This window comes from Diospyros lotus, chromosome 1 (genome assembly GCF_014633365.1).
Source record: "Diospyros lotus cultivar Yz01 chromosome 1, ASM1463336v1, whole genome shotgun sequence".
NCBI classification, from domain to species: domain Eukaryota; kingdom Viridiplantae; phylum Streptophyta; class Magnoliopsida; order Ericales; family Ebenaceae; genus Diospyros; species Diospyros lotus.
In genome coordinates this window covers 40,861,606-40,881,091 of record NC_068338.1, presented here as the reverse complement: position 1 = coordinate 40,881,091, position 19,486 = coordinate 40,861,606, and the positions used below count along the sequence as shown (strand labels likewise).

The window sequence follows — 19,486 nt, the reverse complement described above, 5'->3', positions numbered from 1 at the left end:
TAGTGTGCAAGCCATCTATATTCATACGGATAAAAATTTGTTTGTAAGAACATGTTTTGCATTATTTTTGCAAATGTGTAAGCTAACACAGTGTAGTCTCTTTTGTGTTTGAAATTTGAATTAGCGATATTAGATATATGAATTGGGCCATTGAAACAGTGACTCATGTGGGTGAGTAGTCTCTCTCTTTCTGAGTGTGTTATCTGTTTCCTTACAAGCAGAGTTCTTTCTGCAGCCATTTAATGTTTCTTGGATCTGTCTTGAAATTCTGCTCCTGTTCCTGAGTGGCCATTTGGCAATTTCTGTTGGAAACACTTGCTGCATTTAATGCTGTCTTCGTAAATTCTTAAAAAGTCGGGACTGAAGCCAACTGTTATTATACTGTTCATGTGCATGAAGGGTTACTACAAGCTTCATCTCTGAAGTTGTTCAAGCTCATGGAAGATACTACTAAAGGGCATAAGCGTTGTAAGAGGTGAATTCTCTCTTCCTTCTTTTCTTTCTTTTTTCCATCTGCGAGTTTGTTTTCGGCCTTTGTTTTTACTCTATTTCCGGTGGTTGGATGGAGGCATATGTGCATGTTTCTTCTTCTATGCACATTGTCCGGGGACAAGTTCATTACTTGTTGCTAATATGCCTACATCTGATACTACGAGACCAACACTTCAAGTAAGTTTTGCCACAAAATAGAAGCTAATTATGTGTTTGGAACTAGGATTTTCTGATGTAAAGGAAAATGAAAAGAGACTGACATCCCTTGTGCATGTACATATTTACGTCCACATAACTACACTTGTTCTTCTTTCCTTCTGAAAATCCTAGTTCCAAATGTAGCAAGCTTGTAGAAGGCAGTGGAAAAGTTCTTTTAAACTAAGTTTAGAAGTTGGGATTTGCAGAAGGAAGAGAAAAGAAACGAAAAATTAAAATGTTCTTAAATATGAAATGCATGTAAATTGTAATGAAATCGACTGTAATGGTTGTGAAGTAAATAGACTAGACTTAAATTTATGTCTTTTAATGAAGAATTAAGTTTAAGGTTACAAGATTTCCGTAGAGTTTGCAATGTGAAACCAAATAAATGAAGTCGGAACTTAATACTTCATCTGCTGCATATCAACCTGACCCTAGTTTTATTTGTGGATGTTGACAGCGATTCTGACATGAAAAGAATGAGTAAGACTCTCGGGGCTTCTAACGGTCCTAAGTTGGTAAGAAATTTTCCTCTTATTTTCAACCTCTTACTCTGGTTATTTTCCTCTCAACATTGATAAATAACTTTTCTTCTCATTTTCTCTGTTTTCTTTTTATCAAATTTCTGCTGTTTCCTCTCATTTTCTTTTCTTTTTCATTCTACTCATATCTATGAGAACTTCTTACGTTTCTTTATCTGTTAATGACACTTAATTACACAACCATTTCAAATGGAACTCCAGGGAAAAAAAGATTGCTTCTGAATTAGTTTGAACTTTACCAGTGGATCCAGAGTGATTGATCTTGGAGTTTTGGTTCCTTAATTAACAGGGTATGGGAGAATTAAGTGGTTCTATAAAAGCCAAGAAACAGCAGTCTCTCAGCTCGGAGGTCCAAAATTCTTTGAAGCAAGAGGTAGGAATATGGATTTGATCTGACTTACTGCTGTCTAGATTATATTCAGAACTTGTTGAGGAAGAATTGCTTCAGAAAGGTGTTAAGACACCGCCAGTATTTTTATTAATTAGATGTCCAACACCTCCGTGAAATTTGGGTTGCGCAAAAACTAAATACATGTAGAATGATTTGTAGAAATGCGTCCTGGTAAGCTTATTTCAGTGACAGACATTGCTGATACAGAGACAATGTCTTCATAAGACATGAAAAAAGTAAAAAAAAAAAACAAAAAAAGAGACATAGAGGCAAAAACGTAGAAAAGATAAATTTCCATGTGCTGAATTTAAGAATCCACAATTCAGAAGGTTGAGTTTTTATCTCTTGTTCTCCTCACAGGTTCTATATCTTCAGAAACAACTAGAGGCTCAATCTATGGTCAGTTCTGCACTAGAAAAGGGATTGACTAAGAGGCCTCTTTCTCAGGAGCCTTCAAACAAGGATTCAGCCACCAAGGTTTATTCTTTCTCCCTCTGCATGACATTAATGAACCAAGTTTCTAGACAGGCAATCCACATGCATCTTTTGTGCTTTTCAGAGATACATTTTTTGGTAATTGGTACTAATTTTCTTGCATTTTGCTTTCGTTTCTACTTCATCTCAGCCTGCCAAGGATCTGATCAATGAGATAGCAGTTTTAGAGTTGGAAGTTGTCAATTTGGAGAAGTATCTTCTCTCAATGTATCGAAAGACATTTGATGAAAGAGTCTCATGTATCTCCAGAGTGGACTCGCAATCAAAACCAAAAGCTGTCCTGCATAAAGGGATCTATCAGAAGGTCCCTGGACATGATATCACCACAAAGAATGAGATATTAGGGACAAAATCCAGCCATTTTCTGTTACCTCGAGATTTAGTTGATAATACAGTGAAGGAATCTGGTGAAACTTCAGGTGCAAAGACACTGCTGGACCCTAGTATTCTCCGCAGCCACTCCTCACTATCGTTACATTCAGCTTGTACTTTTAGAAATCCTCTATGGGAACTGTTGCAGAGGCAGTACACTCATGCCATTCCTTACCTTTGTCAATGCTGGAGGTAAGTTAAAATTTTAAAGGCAAGTGTATTTAAATTTTATATTTTAACATATTGAATTGAACGAGCTATTAACGAGAGGTTATCAAACTCACCTTGAGTACAGTTTCTTCTCCCAAGCTTCTGTCAATGTGGTGCATTTGCATATGGAAACTTTACCTGATAACTTCTCCATGATCTAAAATTTAACTTCTCAATCAACTTTATTAAAATCTCATCTGACAGCTTCCTCCATAATCTAATACAGTTCAAGTTCTCCATTAAGCTGTAGGTTCACTTTTGGAATGTTGGGCATTTTATTAAAACCGTTCTTGTAGTTAAGGAACCAGAGACCTTGGACAGAAATTTAGGGATAAAACTGAAGCATTTCTTGCCATGCATGTTGAGATAGGGGCCTGGATTTCATAAGAAATTTAATAAGAGACTTTGTCTACTACAGTTTACACCTAACTAAAATGTGAATTCCAATGTATCTGACCAGCGTGCCCGGGGTGCAACTATGAATGCGACCAGTCTGGCACAGCATCTTGGCACCAGCCTGGAGACTCCAAACTGGCTCTCTGAGGAGATGATTAAGTGCATATCAGCCATATATATTGAGCTTGCAGACCCCCCTTCAATTGATCATGGTTTACCTCTCTCTCCAGTGTCATCTTCCTCTGTTGCTGACTCTTCCCCACAGCATCAGTCCAATATTTGGAGCCCAGAAACAAGAAGAAATCCATCTTTCTATTCATCAATGGAGAGTGCTTTCAGCACTGAAGGATCAAATGAACTTGGTGGAGCTTATAGCACAATGATTGAGGTCCAACGGATTTGCAGAGACGGTCAGAGTTTAAAACGAGTGAAGAATATGCTACAACAGTTTAGGTGAGTCAAAATCTTCAATTTTCATTACCTTTTCTTGTCCTTCTCGTCTATGAGATAAAAGCTGCTGCAATTTTTTAACTACCAACTGAATTTTACTGCATTCATATTGCATATTCAGACAGTGCAACTGAAATTTGTGGCTGCTTTGAATTCTACGTTGTGGATATATGATAATACTAGTTGGACACATGATGATTTCAAAGTAGCTGCAGTTCATTCCTTTTAACCATTAGAAACTGTTGTCTTGCCTTAGTCGTCATGGTTTCAAACGTCTTAGTTACTTTTATCAAGAGGGACCTTTCCTATCACAGATCATTTGTTTTGCGCCTGGAAGAAGTCCATCCTGAAAAGATGAGACATGAGGAGAAGATTGCTTTTTGGATCAACGTACACAATTCCCTCGTAATGCATGTAATATTTTTCTGAACCTCTAGTAAGCTGATGGTCTGCTACCTTTATTGTTTAACCAACTTCATGTTTTGATGTTTCTGCAGGCATTCTTGGTTTATGGAATTCCACAAAACAATCTGAAAAGAATTTCTTTACTCCTCAAGGTGAGGACTCTTGATCTTCTTCTAAGAAGCAAAATACTGCCTAGTTTCGTTTTCCTAACTCCAAGGTTCTGAAATGTCCAGGCTGCATATAATGTTGGTGGCCATACCATAACCGTAGACATGATTCAGAATTCAATTTTAGGATGCAGACTGCCTCGTCCTGGACAAGTACTTCTCTTCCCTGCCCTTCATTTTCATACGAAACAAGCACCATTTCATTCAAATACTGCTTTTAATCTCCAAATTGTGAAGTGAAGTCATCGGATTGGGACCTCCAACAACTGCCCTTTTAGCTGACGACAATTGTTTCTGATTGCAGTGGCTCCAAGCTTTGTTTTTCCCAAAGGCAAAGTCAAAGTCCAGAGACACATGGAAAGCTTCTGCACTCAAGCATCCAGAACCTCGCCTATATTTTGCACTTTGTTCGGGAAGCCATTCTGATCCTGCGGTATGGTGATCTCCAACAACAACTGTTTCACCATTGACTAGTTTTTGCATGTTTCAGTACCTGATATTTGAATAGCTGAAATGGCCATGAAGTTGGCAAGTTATAGTCTCCATTGACATGTCTGCTCAATTTGATTTCATCTCTGTTATGAATCGTGGCTTGCCAGGTCAGAATGTACACGCCCAAGGGCGTTTTCCAGGAGCTGGAGGCCGCGAAAGATGACTACATCCATACTAACTTAAGGGTCCACAAAGAACATAAGATCCTTCTACCAAAACTGGTGGACTCTTTTGCCAAAAAGTCAGGGCTATGTCCGGCTGCTTTCATGGAGATGATAGAGCATTTTATGCCTCATTCTGCCAAGAAGAGGCTCATTCAGCAGCATCGACACGGAAGGTTCTGGAAGAAGATCGAATGGACTCCTCACAACCACTCGTTCAGGTATCTGCTGGGGAAGGAGTTGCTCAAGTGATGCTAAGCTCCCGGCCGGGTTAGTTAGAATTAGAATGATAGGTAAATGACAGCAAAAATAAGTTCTTGGTCTGAGTTTCTTTAGCAATATTGCGCAGCAGAAGCATGCCTTGTGAACTAAACTGGCTGATGCAGACTGAGCCATAGAGAGAGGACATTAACATGAATTCATCATAGAAGCTAGCATGCTCTGTAATGAATTGGTGTTAAAACCAGCAGCTGGTCTAGCTAGATGTTTCTTCCCTACAATGGCTTGCAAGTTTTGATTTGATTGTCATTCTTAATTTTGGGATACAAAATGTCTATATTATATAAGGGGTGATCATGAATGTTAATATGAGATGTTGATTGTAACTTATGATTTTTCCTGTTCATTGTGTAATGAAAATGTATTTAGTAAACTAATTGGGCATATTACAATTCGTGTGCACTAAATAAGCATATAAAAATTGGGCATGTTGCAATTCTTGCACGAAGTAAGCATATAAAAATATAAAAATTTATGTGTGAATTTGTCTCTAAAAAGATTTGAGATTCTGTCACTAAATAAGTATATAATTTCAATTCTTCTACACCATATAAGAAAATGATATAATTGGATATCTTTATATAATGGATATTATTAATATATATATATATAAAGATAATCATTAAAACAATGTGACAACAATATTTTTTTGTAAATTCTTTTAGTTAGTTTTTGCTATGAATATTGATTTAATTGACGAATATTTGTTTGTATTTCAATGTCAACCCTAATAAGATGGTCACAAATTTGATTCTTCACAATTGAGTAAAATTTACGTGAACTCAAGTTGAGTTAGTTTTAAGTATAATGTTTTTTTTCAAACTTGACTTGATTAAATTCTTATTTTTAATATTTGTTAATAAAATTAGAATATTCCTCCATATAAAACATGTATCACTGAACTTGTTTATTTTATTAAAAGTAAATTTAAAATAAAATATATGTTCTAAGGTGACAATTTAGGCTTAGCACATTCCCATACAATCTCTTGTTTGTTAGGCCGAATTAACTTTTTGCTTTTTTGAGTGATAAGTACAGGAAGACGGGATTCATAAACAAAAATATTTAAATAAAAATGATTGTGTAATAACATTATATACTACTAACCTCAAATGGTGGAGTTGAGAGTACGTGACATGACCTATTTTTTAAAGTAAATTTAGGCTCTATTATTTTGGGAGAAAGTGTTTCTTGAAAAATATTTGTTTATTTTTCAATGTTTGAAAATAGTAAGACACAAAAGTCAACAAAAATTAATTTTTATTAACAAAAAATATAACTTAAAATAGCATACACGTTGAGAAAAATGATTTCCCATTTGCTAGTTTTCCTTACCCTAAAGCGTCTCGTTTGACTTTTCTTTTCCAAAAACTTCTCAATCCACCTCTTTTGTGAATTTTTTCACTCTTTGTTTGATCGTCATTATCATCGGATTGTCTTATTATTTACCTTGTCATTATCATTTTTATCTCACATGTCTTATCATCATTGTTTATGTTATCGTTATTGTCTATGTTATCATTTGTGTTATTATTTGATCCCATTATTGACTCACTCCTCGACACTTTTTGTTTAATCATTCCCTCACTATATTCAATCATAATAAGCATCCAAATTCTCAAGTTTCAGTTAATTAGCAGAACACATTCAATTTTTTTTTTTTTTTCAAAAAAATACTTTCCCAAATAAACAGAGAAAAATTGTTCTTTTTCATGCGATGCGGTGCGGTGGGGATAGGATCCGGGAAGCCAGTCCAGTTCCAATCCTTTCGCCATCCCTCCTGGTTGCTAGCTATCATCACCAGTTCGACTGAAACTCCATTTATTTATTAAATATCTTGTAGTGATGCCATGGATGACCACTCAATGGTCAAAATCAAAAGATGCAGCCATCGGCAGGCGGCAATTGACTTTAATTGTATTTGGCCTCCATGCGCAGCACAGATGCATGCACTGCTTTGGAATCAATAAAATAAAGCCTCATCTGATCTGGTGCAATACAACTAAAACTTTTGCACTTAATCATGGCCGCCATCTGGTTCTTCTTCACCCTCCTTTACTGCCCTTAAAAGCCAGTTTTCTGTCTTTCCGATCCACAATGCCCAGAATTCCTTGAACACCGAATCTACTCCAAATTCGACTGCAGATCAAAATGCTCTTGTCGCACGGTCAGTGCTAATTAATTCTTCTTCTTGTGGGTTACTTCTTGATCATTGACTTGTTGTTTAGTTGGTTTGGAACTGTTGGTTGTTTAGGGGCTTCTACGCGCGCTGTTGTGGATTTCTCCAATACTGTTTCTGCAACAGAGAAGTCTGGCTCGAAATCCCTAGCTCGGTCCGTGGAGTTCTCGTGGGTCCGACGAGATGGGTCTGGCTCTGGGTGTAGACTTAAATGCAGAACTGCTCGAATGAGTCCAAGTGAGTTCTAATTTTCAATTTGTTTCGCCATTTATGTTAACTGCTTGTGGTTTTTGCATTCTTGATTTCCTTTCGTCTTCCTTCCTTCTGCTTCGGAAGTTGCTGAGAGGAACAGAAGAAGATTGGAAGTGAGAGGCTTCACGGAAGAGCAGGAGGCTCTGGTGGTCAAGTCATGGAATTCGATGAGGAAGAATACTGGGGAATTGGGCGTTAAATTTTTCTTGAGGTTACCCGATTGTTCGTTTAATTTCTGTGCTTTTTGTTCTTTCCATTTTGGATAAGCAGTTTTTTTGCGGTACAGGTGTTTGTAAAAATGACTGAATTAGGATTGCCATTCTAGCTGATGGGTTTGAGTTTGCAGGATCTTTGAGATTGCTCCTTCTGCGAAAAAGTTGTTTACTTTCTTGAGAAATTCAGACGTCCCTCCGGAGCAGAACCCCAAGCTGAAGCCTCATGCTACCACAGTCTTTGTTATGGTACATAATTCCTTTTATTCCAGCTTCCGCCATTGATTATGAGCTTTGTTGATGAGTAAGGTTCTGTTTATATTAGGTAGTTGTTTTGCATTTTATCTTTTGATAGTGAAAGGTTTAATCGCTTTCCTTTCATGAACATAGACAAAACGTGGGTAAATTGCCAAACCACGTAAATCTCTACATTCTTTCTCAATTCATATAATTAATCATCTCTTAGTGTTCAAGTTCATAACAGCAACCGTTTTGCTTGGCATGCTGCTAGCTGCTAATTCAAATTGACAAGTAGGAGAGAATTGTGAGAAATCCATTCTAGATCATTGTTCTGGCCGCTTGTTCATAATCAAATCTGCTAAACCTGGACCCGAATTTCTTGCTTTCTTGCTACCATTCGTGTTCCTTGACAACTCATAGAAGGGGAAGAAGAACAGCTTCGGCACGTTGGTTGTAGGACCGGATGTTTATTTTGTATAACAAAACGTTTTAAACAACAACAAAACAAGTTGCTGAATTCTGAAATTAGACTACAAGTAGTTGCTTTCTGGGTGAGCGTGAGGGTTTTCGGTAGTCTTGGCTAAGTGTATCATACTCTACTGCAGACTTGTGAATCAGCAGTCCAACTTCGGAAGGCCGGCAAGGTGATGGTGAAGGAGTCGAATCTGAAAGATTTGGGTGCCGCTCACTTCAAATATGGCGTAGCCGATGAACACTTCGAGGTGGTTATTACAAATTCCATTTATTTAATGAAATTACACCATGCTGTTTGGACATGGGTATCTCTGTTGGAATTGTGATAGCTGGTTTGACATTGCCCGTGAAATTTCTGCCGTCGTGAAAATCGGGAAAACAATTTAGCTTGAATGCATGTGTGTTGTGTTGTGTTGGTAGGTGACCAAGTATGCACTGCTGGAAACTATAAAAGGAGGCTGTTCCAGAGATGTGGTCGTTGGAGATGAAGAATGCATGGGGAGAAGCTTATGACCAGTTGGTTGCTGCAATCAAGAATGAAATGAAACCCTAATTATTCCTCCCCCTTAATTCCTCGAGGTTACAGCAGCATCTTCTCCTTCTTAGAGATTATTATTATTATTATTAAGAATAAGGAATCATGTTTCTTCTTATTGGCAGTCTTGGCCATTACATTATCAAAAAACATAACAGAAACAAGATGAGGTATCTATCCATCTATCAATTATTATTAGTTAGTACGTACTCTTATTAATATGTTGGTTTACATTTAACTTGCTTTCATCTAGGCAAGAGCAGAGTGGGTGTCGCTTTGTCATGTCATTTCATCTCTCTAGATATTTTAAATGACATTATTTGTAAATCTTCCATTCAATTCCAACCCATAAGAGCAGAGAAGTGACTTGACTGTGGAGGAGGAGGAGGAGGAGGAGGAGGAGGAGGTTATGGAGTATTTCTCTTCTTCTTTTTCCTAAAAATTGGCCTTCCTTTTGGGTTATTATTATTGATATAGATAGGTGGCTATTTTTTTGTTAAACTAAATAGTAAGTGAAACTTGAAATTTTTGTTTTATATAGTATTTTATAAGCATGTGTATTTTTCTAATTTATCATTGAAATTATTATTTTCATGAGGTAGACTTAACTTGAGAATCATTCCAACTATTTTGTGTATTCAGTTTTAAATGAGGTATCTTTTGGATTGGATTTTGTACACTTAATGAGCCTGAATTTGAAGCCCAAACAGCTGGGGCCCAATTACTTTCTGGCAAATGAAAAAGGCCATATGATTTTTTTCCGAAAAGTATTTATGATCATTATTTTTATTAAGAATTTAAGAGTATCTTTTTGTTTTTTTTTTTTAAAAAATGCTTTTTGAATTTACTTGTGTGAAAATTAATTTTAATATCATATAAAGGTGTTTATCTAGTCGCAGGTAATTAATTGATCAACGGAGTGCTTTGTCGTCGCATTTCTCATTTATTTAAGAGCCATTAGTATGAAAAAATTAAATAATTTTGTATTTTTATGATTTTATCTAAATATTTCAATTTTGATAATAGAAGCCCAATTTGATCGATTAATTGTAATTTTAGTCGCGATCCGAATCCGATTCGAGAGGTGTGTGCATCTATGAACATGACACGTTACCTGACATTTTAAAACATTTTAGGTAGATTTTACAAAAAATAAAATAAAATAAAATATATATTTTATATATATACATAGAAAGAATAAGTAGGCTGAGGATGGCGATGGCTACAGTAGATTTGGAAGCTAGAGGACCGGCGATTGATCTGGTCTTTCTTTCTCCTGCTCATGACGACAACGATCGATTTGAGCTTCCTTCTGTTTACGATCGCCTAATAAAAAGTGACCAACGACCCTTTACTCTTGCCGACTGATGTGACATCCTTTGTTGGCCGTCTCGCCCTCGTCGTCGATCGCTTAAATCGGGTTTATTGACATCAATGATTGACCATCAAGCTTCCAGATTCTAGATCTACCTCTATTGCCACCTCCAACCCAGTGTCGACCGATCATTGTTGTCATCTTCCTTTATCATTATCCTTGTCTCTGTCCTCCGCCTATTTTTATTTTTCATGTGTGTGTGTTATATATAACACATATATATATATTATTTTTTATGTGCGTCAACGTGGAACACATTTAAAATATTTTAAAATACTAGGTGAGGTGCCACGTTAATGGACTCACACGCCTTTTGAATCGAATTTAAGTCATAGCTAAAATTACAACTAATTGATCAAATCGAGCGTTTATTGTTAAAATTAAAATATTTAAATAAAATTACAAAAACGTGAAAAAAAGTTTGATTTTTTCATGCTATAAACTCTCTATTTAATCATTTATACACAAATATATACTTTTTTTTTTTTTTTAGAGTTGTTAAGGTTAATCAAGACCAACCCTAACAAACAAACAAAGTCTACCCATTCCCAAAGAATCTTAATAGATTTTCATGTTTATATATTATTTTAATTTTTAAACACAATAATATAACACCCAATTATAACTATGTAAATTATAATCCTATTCTGACTGATAAATAACAAATTTACCATGTATTATTAAAAGTAATATTCTTATTCGTATCGAATAACAATTTATGTTGTTTGACGTTAATATTGTAACATAAATTATGATGAAATTGTGTGGGACCCACCCATGGGGTGGGTAGTAAAATTGTGTAGGACCCACCCATCGGGTAGAATTCACCCACCCATTTTGTCACATCAAATAACATAACATTACTCGTATTATTAATACCCACTTTTACCTAAAAAATTAAACTGCACCTTTAACACTGAATATTCATTTAAGATTTTTCAAGCGTCACAAATATGCAAGGGAAAGGGTTTGCATTTCAGCAGTGCAGAGACTATTTGGTTTAGCAATTTGATCACTTATAAGCTGTTTTCAAGCTATGTAGCATTTTATGGTTAAGTGTTTGACAACAATAATTAGCTTAAAAGCTTTATAATAGCATTTGATAAAAGTTGGTGTCCTCAGCTTTGGCAAAAAATGCTACTTTGTTTACCAACTAAAATATTATTTTGCCTTCAAATACTTCTCCTTATTATTACCGTTACATCTTTATTCTCCCTTGCTCTCTTCTCCCATCATCTTTTCTTCGCCACCATTATTGTTGTTGTCGCTGTCGATGAGTCAACCATCACTGCATCTAGTTCCAGATCTGCCGCCACAAGCCCTTTCTTCATTATCGTCGTCGCACCTTCTCCATTATTGCCGTCACCATCGCCCATCTAGGCCACACTGCAAGTTGCTCTCTTACGATGGGTCGCGCCATCACCGCTTTTTTTTTTAAATCTGCTGTCGCAAGCCGTCTTCGGGTTTGGGTCGCGTCATCACCTACCGCCTCCTTCTTCTTCAAATCCGCCATGGTCGTCACCTTGTGGGTCTCCTCTTTGGTGGCGCCATTATCACCTTGTGCTTCTAGATTCGCCGTCAAGATTCTTCTCTAGATCAAGCATCGTTGTTGCCTTCACTGGTGGGTCTCTTTCTTGTCGCTAGATTTCTCTCAACATGTAATTATAAGTATTTTATTAATTAAAAAATAATTTATAATTTATTTCATAAAAAATAATATTTTTATGAATTTTAATTATATTATTTACTATCATATTTATTTTAATTTTTTTGTCAAATTCTATTAATTTTTACAAATCAAACATATAATTATTGACTTATAATTTGTTTCATAAAAAATAATATTTTTATGAATTTTAATTATATTATTTACTATCATATTTATTTTAATTTTTTTTTGTCAAATTCTATTAATTTTTACAAATCAAACATATAATTATTAATTGATAACTTAAAAATAAATTTATTTAAACATATTATCTATTTAAATGCTTTATAACTTTTATACTAAAAACTAATTATTTAAAAGCTCAATTAAAAAAGGGTAAGCCAAACGTCCTCTTAACCAGACCTCTTCCTCTTATTCGTCGAAGGCGGTGGTTCGAAGTTCAAATCGGCGGGATCTGGTGTGGTGCGTTCTCCCAACAGGGCCTCTTGAATCGCGATCCCTCTGAAATCCAAGGTCTTCCCGGTAACGACTACGAAATTTCTCAAAACAATTTCATTTTATATTTTTTTGCTAGATGCTAGGTTCCTGCTTTTGACGCGCGTCTATAGACTCGACTGGTGATAGGGATATCGTCATCGACTTACAGACAACGGGAAGTAAAAATGTCATAATTTGTGGTGATCTATAGCTACTCTTACCGTAGAAATTTTCGATTTTGCTTGTGGTGTTGTAAGATTTCAGATTCCGATGCTAGGGTCAGTTGTTGTTTGTCGGACTTGTTATTCTTTGTACGTGAATTATTCGCAATCTGGAGGCATTTGGATATCAATCACATGGAGAGGTATGTAGCTGGTCGCCCTGGGCCCTGGCTTTCCCTTCTGTTGGCCCTAGGGTTTTGAGAATATTAAGGCGGTGACGTCTTGAAGTTAATTGGGAACCATCTGAGATTAGACATTCAGATCGGTGTAAATTGTTATCTTTGCTGGTGTTATTATTATTATTATTATTTTTATTTTGTTGGCTAGTAGGACTCAAGTGTTGGTGTTCATTAAGGAATCAAACAAATGGTGGCCTATTTAAGGTTCCATTGCCAGATCCTTGCATGCACACTATAAATTATCTCTGCTATCTAGTTACATATTGTGAACATGGTCATTCCCTCGCTTCTGAGATATATATATATATATATTTCGGTAGATTATTGCTGATTCCTTTTTAGTACTGAATCAGTAGTAGTGCTCGTCTTTTATTACTAATTATTTGTATTAATGTTTTGGCAGAGAAACACAGGGAGATGGATCCAAATTCAGTTAAATCAACCCTATCTAATTTAGCATTGGGAAACGTAATGGCAGCAGCAGCTCGTGACTACCAAAAAGTGGGTTCTTAACTCTCTCTCTCTCTCTCTCTCTCTCTCTCTTAGTGGTGATGTGCTCATCTCTGTTCTGTTTTATTTTTTTAATCATATTGATTATTCAATTTAACTTGAATCAACCTATATTTGATATTTTTTGTTTGCCCATTTTCATTCATCTGTTGCTAGTTTGTTTATTGACTTCAGTCTGTCTTTGTGCCCTCAAACTTGGGATGATAAGAGATGTAGTCAGCTAGGTTGAAGTTCTTTCAGTCTTTTTCATCTTGATATTGTTTTTAAATAAAAAAAGTGGAGCATAAAAAAAAGAAAAAAAAAACTAAAAGTTAAAAGGATTAATGAGTTTACGTTTCTTTCATGTTTATCATGAATCGCATTAATGAATGGCTATTCTTTTGTTTTAATATAAAACTCTGTGTGTGTGTGTGTGTACATACGTATATATCTTCTAGTGTTACCAAGAAAATTATAATCCTTAAGCCCCCTAATTATTTCAAAAACATAGCATACTAAGTTTCTTTTAACAAGCTAAAGGTCTTCACATAATTCAATATCTTTTCATTTGCTTCTAGATGCTTAGACCTAATCAAGGGGAAGCTTGCCCTGCTAATGATAGAATGTGAGTTGTGGTATGCTTGTAGATAGTTCTTCTGTTTTTATGTGATGTATCTATGCATGGTTGGAGACAGCTTGTTAGTTTTGGCAGTAACTGTGACAGTATGTTTTAAATTTTGCATGGGCTCATTGAGACCTGAGATCTTTTTCTTTGTGAGATTTTGAACTTGAATCTTTTCAATGATTTTTGGCAAGCAGCCATGTGTGCAAGAAGTCAACAATATACAGGCAATACTAACAAATGTGTAGTGCATGCTTGCACAATTTAGTTGAGTTGATGCTCCTTATACCAATTCCTGTCATCTTTTGCAACCTACTGAAAACAAGTGTATAGGGTGATTGTCTAAGTTGCAAGTCTACCAAAAGCATTTTAAATAGATATTGCTCTGGATTTTTGTGTTTGGTTGTCTGCCTAATTTATTATGTAGTGATTCACTCAAGAGAATTTGGTTTGACTAGATATGTTTACGAAATAATGTACTACTAAATTGTTAAGGCAGCTTCTAGTTTGGAAAATTGTTATTGCTTCTTATGGTTCCATTTACTGATCTTATAGGAACTGTTAGCTCAAGGAAAAGCACAGGCTTCCACATCAGTTAATCAGGAGGTTGATCTTGATGAATTGATGGATGTAAGTTGAATTTTGCATCTTCGTGCATTTCACTTATCTACATGAATCCGCATTGCTTTACTAGGTTTGGGTCATGCTAGGATCCTGAGCTGGAAAAATTGCACTCTGAAAGAATTGCTGCTCTAAAGGTTAGATATTTTAAGCCTTCTTCTATTTGACAAGTTAGCATTCTTAGTCCTACTCAATTCATCTTCGTTCAGTTTTGGAAACATTACCAAGTTGGGAAAGCATCATTGTTTAATTTATTTGACTAGAAAGAAGCTGAAAAGAGACAAACATTGAAGAACCGGGGACACGGGGAATATAGAGAGGTTACTGAAGGGGACTTCTTGGGTGAAGTTACTGGGAGTGAAAAAGTGATATGTCACTTCTACCATCGGGAATTCTATCGATGCAAGTAAGTACTTCACACTTTCACTTTGCTCTCATCATAAGCACATGCACAACTGGATTCACCATTGACTTGGATGCCTTTTCCCTGCCTGTAAACATCCTTCTTATTAGTTCATTGAGTTTGAGCACAGTTGGTGTATCCATCTTACAGATTATAACATGTGCAGATATTTCTTGATTTATGTTTAAGTCTTTTAAATACTGTTCCAGTCAAGTAACTTTGGGGTCTGAGGGTTTTTATAGACATGTTACTCACGCTTATCTATTAGGATTGTTACAGTTTGTAGCCCAAAGCTAATTTTCGCTATTCATGTGATATTTGCTAAGATACTAATTACACTCTTTTGTATAAATTATGGAGATGCCAAACAGATTTTCAAGCAAGGTCATACTCATTTGCTAAGCTGTAAACTCTCTGACCAATTTCTTGTGCAGTATGGAATGAGTGTGCTAGGTTTTGAATTTCTATGTTTTTCATTGGCAATAGTTGGTTAATGATCTTTGAAAAAAAATTGGCTAACTACACCCTTACCCTACAGGCATATGGAAGGAAAAAAATATTAAAAACAGCAACAAAAAACAGGACAGAATCAACCATCTAGATAGAATAACCTGTTTTTGTCCTTTTGATATTTGACCATGAGTGGGTTAATGAGGATCTATTAATTCTGTTGTTGTGGTTGTGCAACCTACAATTTTTCAATTTTATTTATGATGTGGATGTTGACCCCATTCTTGGGATTTACATATTTGTAGAGAGTAGTTGTATCTTTCTGTGTAATGAAATTTCCGTCAAATTTCTTTTTCTTTCTTCACTGCTGTTTGCCTTAGTAACATTGTTCAAGGTTATTATAACCAAAGATATTAACTCTGTGGGTGATGTTATTGATTCAACTCAACTAAGCCCTTGTCCCTGGAGTTTGGGTTTGCTATGTGAATCATATTTCAGTATTTCATTATGTCAGGGAAAGAAATTTATGATAACTGGTGAAAACATGGCAACAGATTGCATGGTATTGCTAACTTACAACTATCTTAACTATTTTGTTCTTATTAATCTCAAGACATTTTATTTTATCACATATGCTTATAGTGGCCAAAGTTTGGAGTTTGGACAAAGAGAGCATAATTAAAATCCTTAATGTCCAATTGGCAGATCATCCAAGTGGGATTTCTTTCTTCTTTCCTATTTTTTCTGTTATATTTTGAGCTCCACTTAGTATACCAAAGATTATTTTTGCAATATTATAGAAAGAGCTCCACTTATATGCTGAGTCTATATCTTTTTCTAAGGGTTTATCTTTCACATGATCTTTTATTCACATCTGAGACTTTAGGTAATCATTAGAATGCATAACTTAATATGCAGGCAATTCATGCAGACTGCATGTGCATGTGACTAATATTACGAGTTTCGTGCCACCATGTTGATGGATCTTTTGTAGGATAATGGACAAGCATTTGAGGCCCCTTGCACCAAAGCATATTGACACCAAGTTCATCAAGTTAGATGCAGAGGTCGGTTTTTGTGGGCATTTATGTTCTCATGCTCTAGTATATAATACAATCTTCACTTTTTGGTTCCAATCATTTGTATAACCTTTGAAATTAAATGCAATGTTAAAATCTTATCATTTTAAATGCAGAATGCGCCTTTCTTTGTTGCCAAACTTGCAATAAAAACCTTGCCTTGCGTTGTATTGTTCAGGTCAGTCCATTTTCATTGTGTTCTGCTTTGTCCTACCTTTAGCATTTCCTATGCCAAGGTAGATCAAATGTTTTGCTGTGTAAATTTAATATGGCTGCAACCTGGTTAAGCTAGAACTCCAATCCAACCTTTGTTCGCTACTTGATGGTAACACTACATATGCCCTAGGGTTTTGGTTAGGCTTGGTCGGAGTATCACGGAAGATGACCAACCTGAACATCTCCTGTTCATTTTGATGACGTTGTTATAAACATAAGGAAAAGGGGACAGAAAAGAAATGTGTCCAATTTAAATGTTTAGCACAAATTTAAAAGAACATTAAAACTTAGTGATCAATAAATTATCTATATAATAGAGATATCACCACCCAAAAAGATTGTAATCTAATTTTTTGTTACAATTTTGAATGATTAATTATATAATATCCATAAAAAAGCACAACGGCAACATCACCAGCCTTATCCTACCACGCGAGATTGACTACATAAATTCTAGACATCTAGTCATTTTTATCCATGGACATATTCTCTACAAGGCTATTATATCCATGCCATGTTTAATTTTTTTTTTTCTCTTCCTCATTTGCTACAAACTTCCTCACATTTGTGCTTTATCAGTCTTCCTCTCATACGTCCAAAGCATATTAATAGCATCTTCCTCAACTTCTCTAACAAAACACATAAAAAGGAAAAGAAAAAAGAGCAAGGACTAGAAGCTTTCAACTTTAAAGTAGTCTATTTTTAATGCCACATAGTTGATGTGTCTCACAACTTATAACACTGGATATGCCTTCAGGCTTGTTTGACAGGTTTTCCTTGGCATGCTTGACAAACAGACATGTCAGATTTAGGTTTGAAACCTATTTCCAAGTGCACATGCTTTATATCTTATTGCAAGTTGAGGATTTTATTCATGGAGACTTAAAAGTTATATTTTGATTAATAAGATATTGAGCCTGTTGCATGTGGATGGATGGAAAGCAGCTTCTATTCATGGTGCATCAAAAAACCTGACACGTGTGTGTTCGTTTTCAATTTCTTTGCCTGATGCATTTCTTTTTGGCCTATCTAAAAATGTCCAATTTGATTTTCTTTTTTTTTTTTTGAGTTCAGGTTGGGTAGTTAGGTTTAATTGTTGGTATGGCTTAATTCACATGCAATGCGCTTTAAGTTTTTGGTTTGAGCTAAGGAGTCACAATCTCGGATGTGCATTATAGTGTGGTATTGCATCCTTAAGCTTTGCAAAGACTTGTCACAAATGCCACGTTTGCAATATCTCTTTCAGGAATGGAGTTGCAACAGATAGGCTGGTTGGGTTTCAGGACTTGGGGGGAAAAGATGATTTCACCACAAAGACTCTCGAGGCTCTACTAACAAGAAAAGGTAAGACCAAGTTTGAATCAGTAGCACTACATTTGGATAGAGGGATAAGTCCCTAAAACGACCTTATCATTTCACAGGTATTATTAGCGAAGGTAAAAGAGATGAAGAAGATGAGGAAGAGGATTATAATGAAAACAAACGCCAGACAGTAAGATCGTCGTCCTCTGTGAATATAGGTTCTGATTCTGACTGAAGAAGAAGGTTAACTGTTATGTATTGATTATTAGTTGCCTTCCAAATGTGTACTCACTTGTGTTGTACCACCACATTTGTCTATGTGTCTTTACCATTTAGACCCCTTCATCATCTAATTGTTTTTATAAAGAGAAGAAATCTGGAGTTTCACTCAAGAACTTTGTCGAAATTTGGCCTTATCTTCAGCTTTTGTATTGCGAACCTAAATTTAACCATCTAGGCGGTGGTTTCCCCTCCTATTCAATGTAGGTGGCTTTGCTAGGGGGTGCCATAAGGCCTGTTTGGATGAAAGGAAGTGACACAATGGCACCGAGCTTTACCTCACTTGTATTGAAAATTTCAGTTGTTCAGCATGCATATGTAAGCTTGCTCCTGCTGCCCTTCGTTCTTGTCGTTTTATACGTTTTCATTCGGATTTCCGTTGGACCATGGTAGTTAGGTAGGTAGGTAAGAGGCCATGATTTTCGTACCAAATTGAAATTGCTTGCTATTTAAATAAATTGTGGTTTCACCCTAGCGCATAGCCTCTGATTGCACCATATTTTGGGGAAGAATTTCCGGATTTAAGTACATATTCTTGTATGAGATTTGTGTATGTTTCGTCTGCATCAGATGAAATAAAAAAAGTACATAGTGTTAGCCCCAATAAATTGGTCACTATCTTCATAACGTTATCAACCGGAACTGACCTATTAATGGCTGGAAAGATGTTTGCTATATTCTCACAATATCAGGTTAGTCTCCACAGTAAGACCAATTTGGGAAGGACTTTTTTAAGTTAAAATATATTTCTTTAGAAAAAATTTCTTTAATAAGTTATATTTAGGGACAACAAAATTGACAGATTAATGTCTTTAAAAGTTTGATAATTAAGATGGCAGGAAAACATTTTTAATATGCTGTGATATTATTATACTAAATAAAAAAAAATTAAGTTTGAATCTAGTTATTATTAGTTAATAATATATATAGCTAACGAGTAACCTTGGATCAGATAACTTGAATCTAACCTTGTATAAATTATAATAATACACTAACATTAAATTAAATATCCATGTATCATATCCACACAGCTGGCCTACCAAACCAAACTATTATTATTATTATTATTATTATTATATGTGTACATCATGTATCAGATCCATGGCACCTGCAATTATTAGACATGCAGCTGCAGCTGCAGCATGCATGTATTTTGGCACCG

At 35.6% G+C, this 19,486-nt stretch overlaps 3 protein-coding genes across 5 annotated transcripts; all 3 read left to right on the top strand.

Annotated features, from left to right (window-relative positions):
* Window positions 1-2,472: 2,472 nt before the first annotated feature.
* Window positions 2,473-5,382, top strand: LOC127797717 (uncharacterized). Its single transcript, XM_052330844.1, has 7 exons — window positions 2,473-2,682; window positions 3,161-3,549; window positions 3,861-3,960; window positions 4,044-4,103; window positions 4,185-4,271; window positions 4,423-4,551; window positions 4,718-5,382. The coding sequence occupies exons 1-7, from the start codon at window positions 2,623-2,625 to the stop codon at window positions 5,021-5,023; spliced, it is 1,131 nt and encodes a 376-aa protein (XP_052186804.1). The 5' UTR covers window positions 2,473-2,622; the 3' UTR covers window positions 5,024-5,382.
* Window positions 5,383-6,933: 1,551 nt separating this feature from the next.
* Window positions 6,934-9,144, top strand: LOC127791215 (hemoglobin-2-like). Its single transcript, XM_052321410.1, is given in 7 exon segments — window positions 6,934-7,217; window positions 7,305-7,466; window positions 7,566-7,692; window positions 7,828-7,942; window positions 8,539-8,655; window positions 8,828-8,857; window positions 8,859-9,144. Coding segments are annotated over 7 exon segments (669 nt in total). The 5' UTR covers window positions 6,934-7,201; the 3' UTR covers window positions 8,961-9,144.
* Window positions 9,145-12,341: 3,197 nt separating this feature from the next.
* Window positions 12,342-18,606, top strand: LOC127792613 (thioredoxin domain-containing protein PLP3A-like). Of its 3 annotated transcripts, XM_052323184.1 has the most exons (10): window positions 12,370-12,508; window positions 12,721-12,827; window positions 13,267-13,364; window positions 14,530-14,604; window positions 14,685-14,732; window positions 14,859-15,001; window positions 16,443-16,515; window positions 16,644-16,705; window positions 17,990-18,087; window positions 18,165-18,606. In XM_052323184.1, exons 2-10 carry the CDS (start codon window positions 12,734-12,736, stop codon window positions 18,278-18,280), a joined length of 807 nt encoding a protein of 268 aa, XP_052179144.1. In that variant the 5' UTR covers window positions 12,370-12,508; window positions 12,721-12,733; the 3' UTR covers window positions 18,281-18,606. The 3 variants fall into 3 exon arrangements, with proteins under 3 accessions (XP_052179155.1, XP_052179162.1, XP_052179144.1); XM_052323195.1 differs by lacking the exon at window positions 12,721-12,827 and having other exon boundaries at window positions 12,342-12,508; XM_052323202.1 differs by lacking the exon at window positions 12,721-12,827 and having other exon boundaries at window positions 12,347-12,499.
* Window positions 18,607-19,486: the final 880 nt, after the last annotated feature.

Excerpts from the sequence above, each read along its gene's own strand:
- LOC127797717 (XM_052330844.1), top strand. The coding sequence starts at position 2,623 with ATGGGAACTGTTGCAGAGGCAGTACACTCATGCCATTCCTTACCTTTG. Across the intron at positions 4,104-4,184 it reads GAATTTCTTTACTCCTCAAG|GCTGCATATAATGTTGGTGG; the intron begins GTGAGGACTCTT and ends TGAAATGTCCAG. Across the intron at positions 4,552-4,717 it reads GAAGCCATTCTGATCCTGCG|GTCAGAATGTACACGCCCAA; the intron begins GTATGGTGATCT and ends GTGGCTTGCCAG.
- LOC127792613 (XM_052323184.1), top strand. The coding sequence starts at position 12,734 with ATGCTAGGGTCAGTTGTTGTTTGTCGGACTTGTTATTCTTTGTACGTG. Across the intron at positions 16,706-17,989 it reads CCTTGCGTTGTATTGTTCAG|GAATGGAGTTGCAACAGATA; the intron begins GTCAGTCCATTT and ends TATCTCTTTCAG. Across the intron at positions 18,088-18,164 it reads GGCTCTACTAACAAGAAAAG|GTATTATTAGCGAAGGTAAA; the intron begins GTAAGACCAAGT and ends ATCATTTCACAG.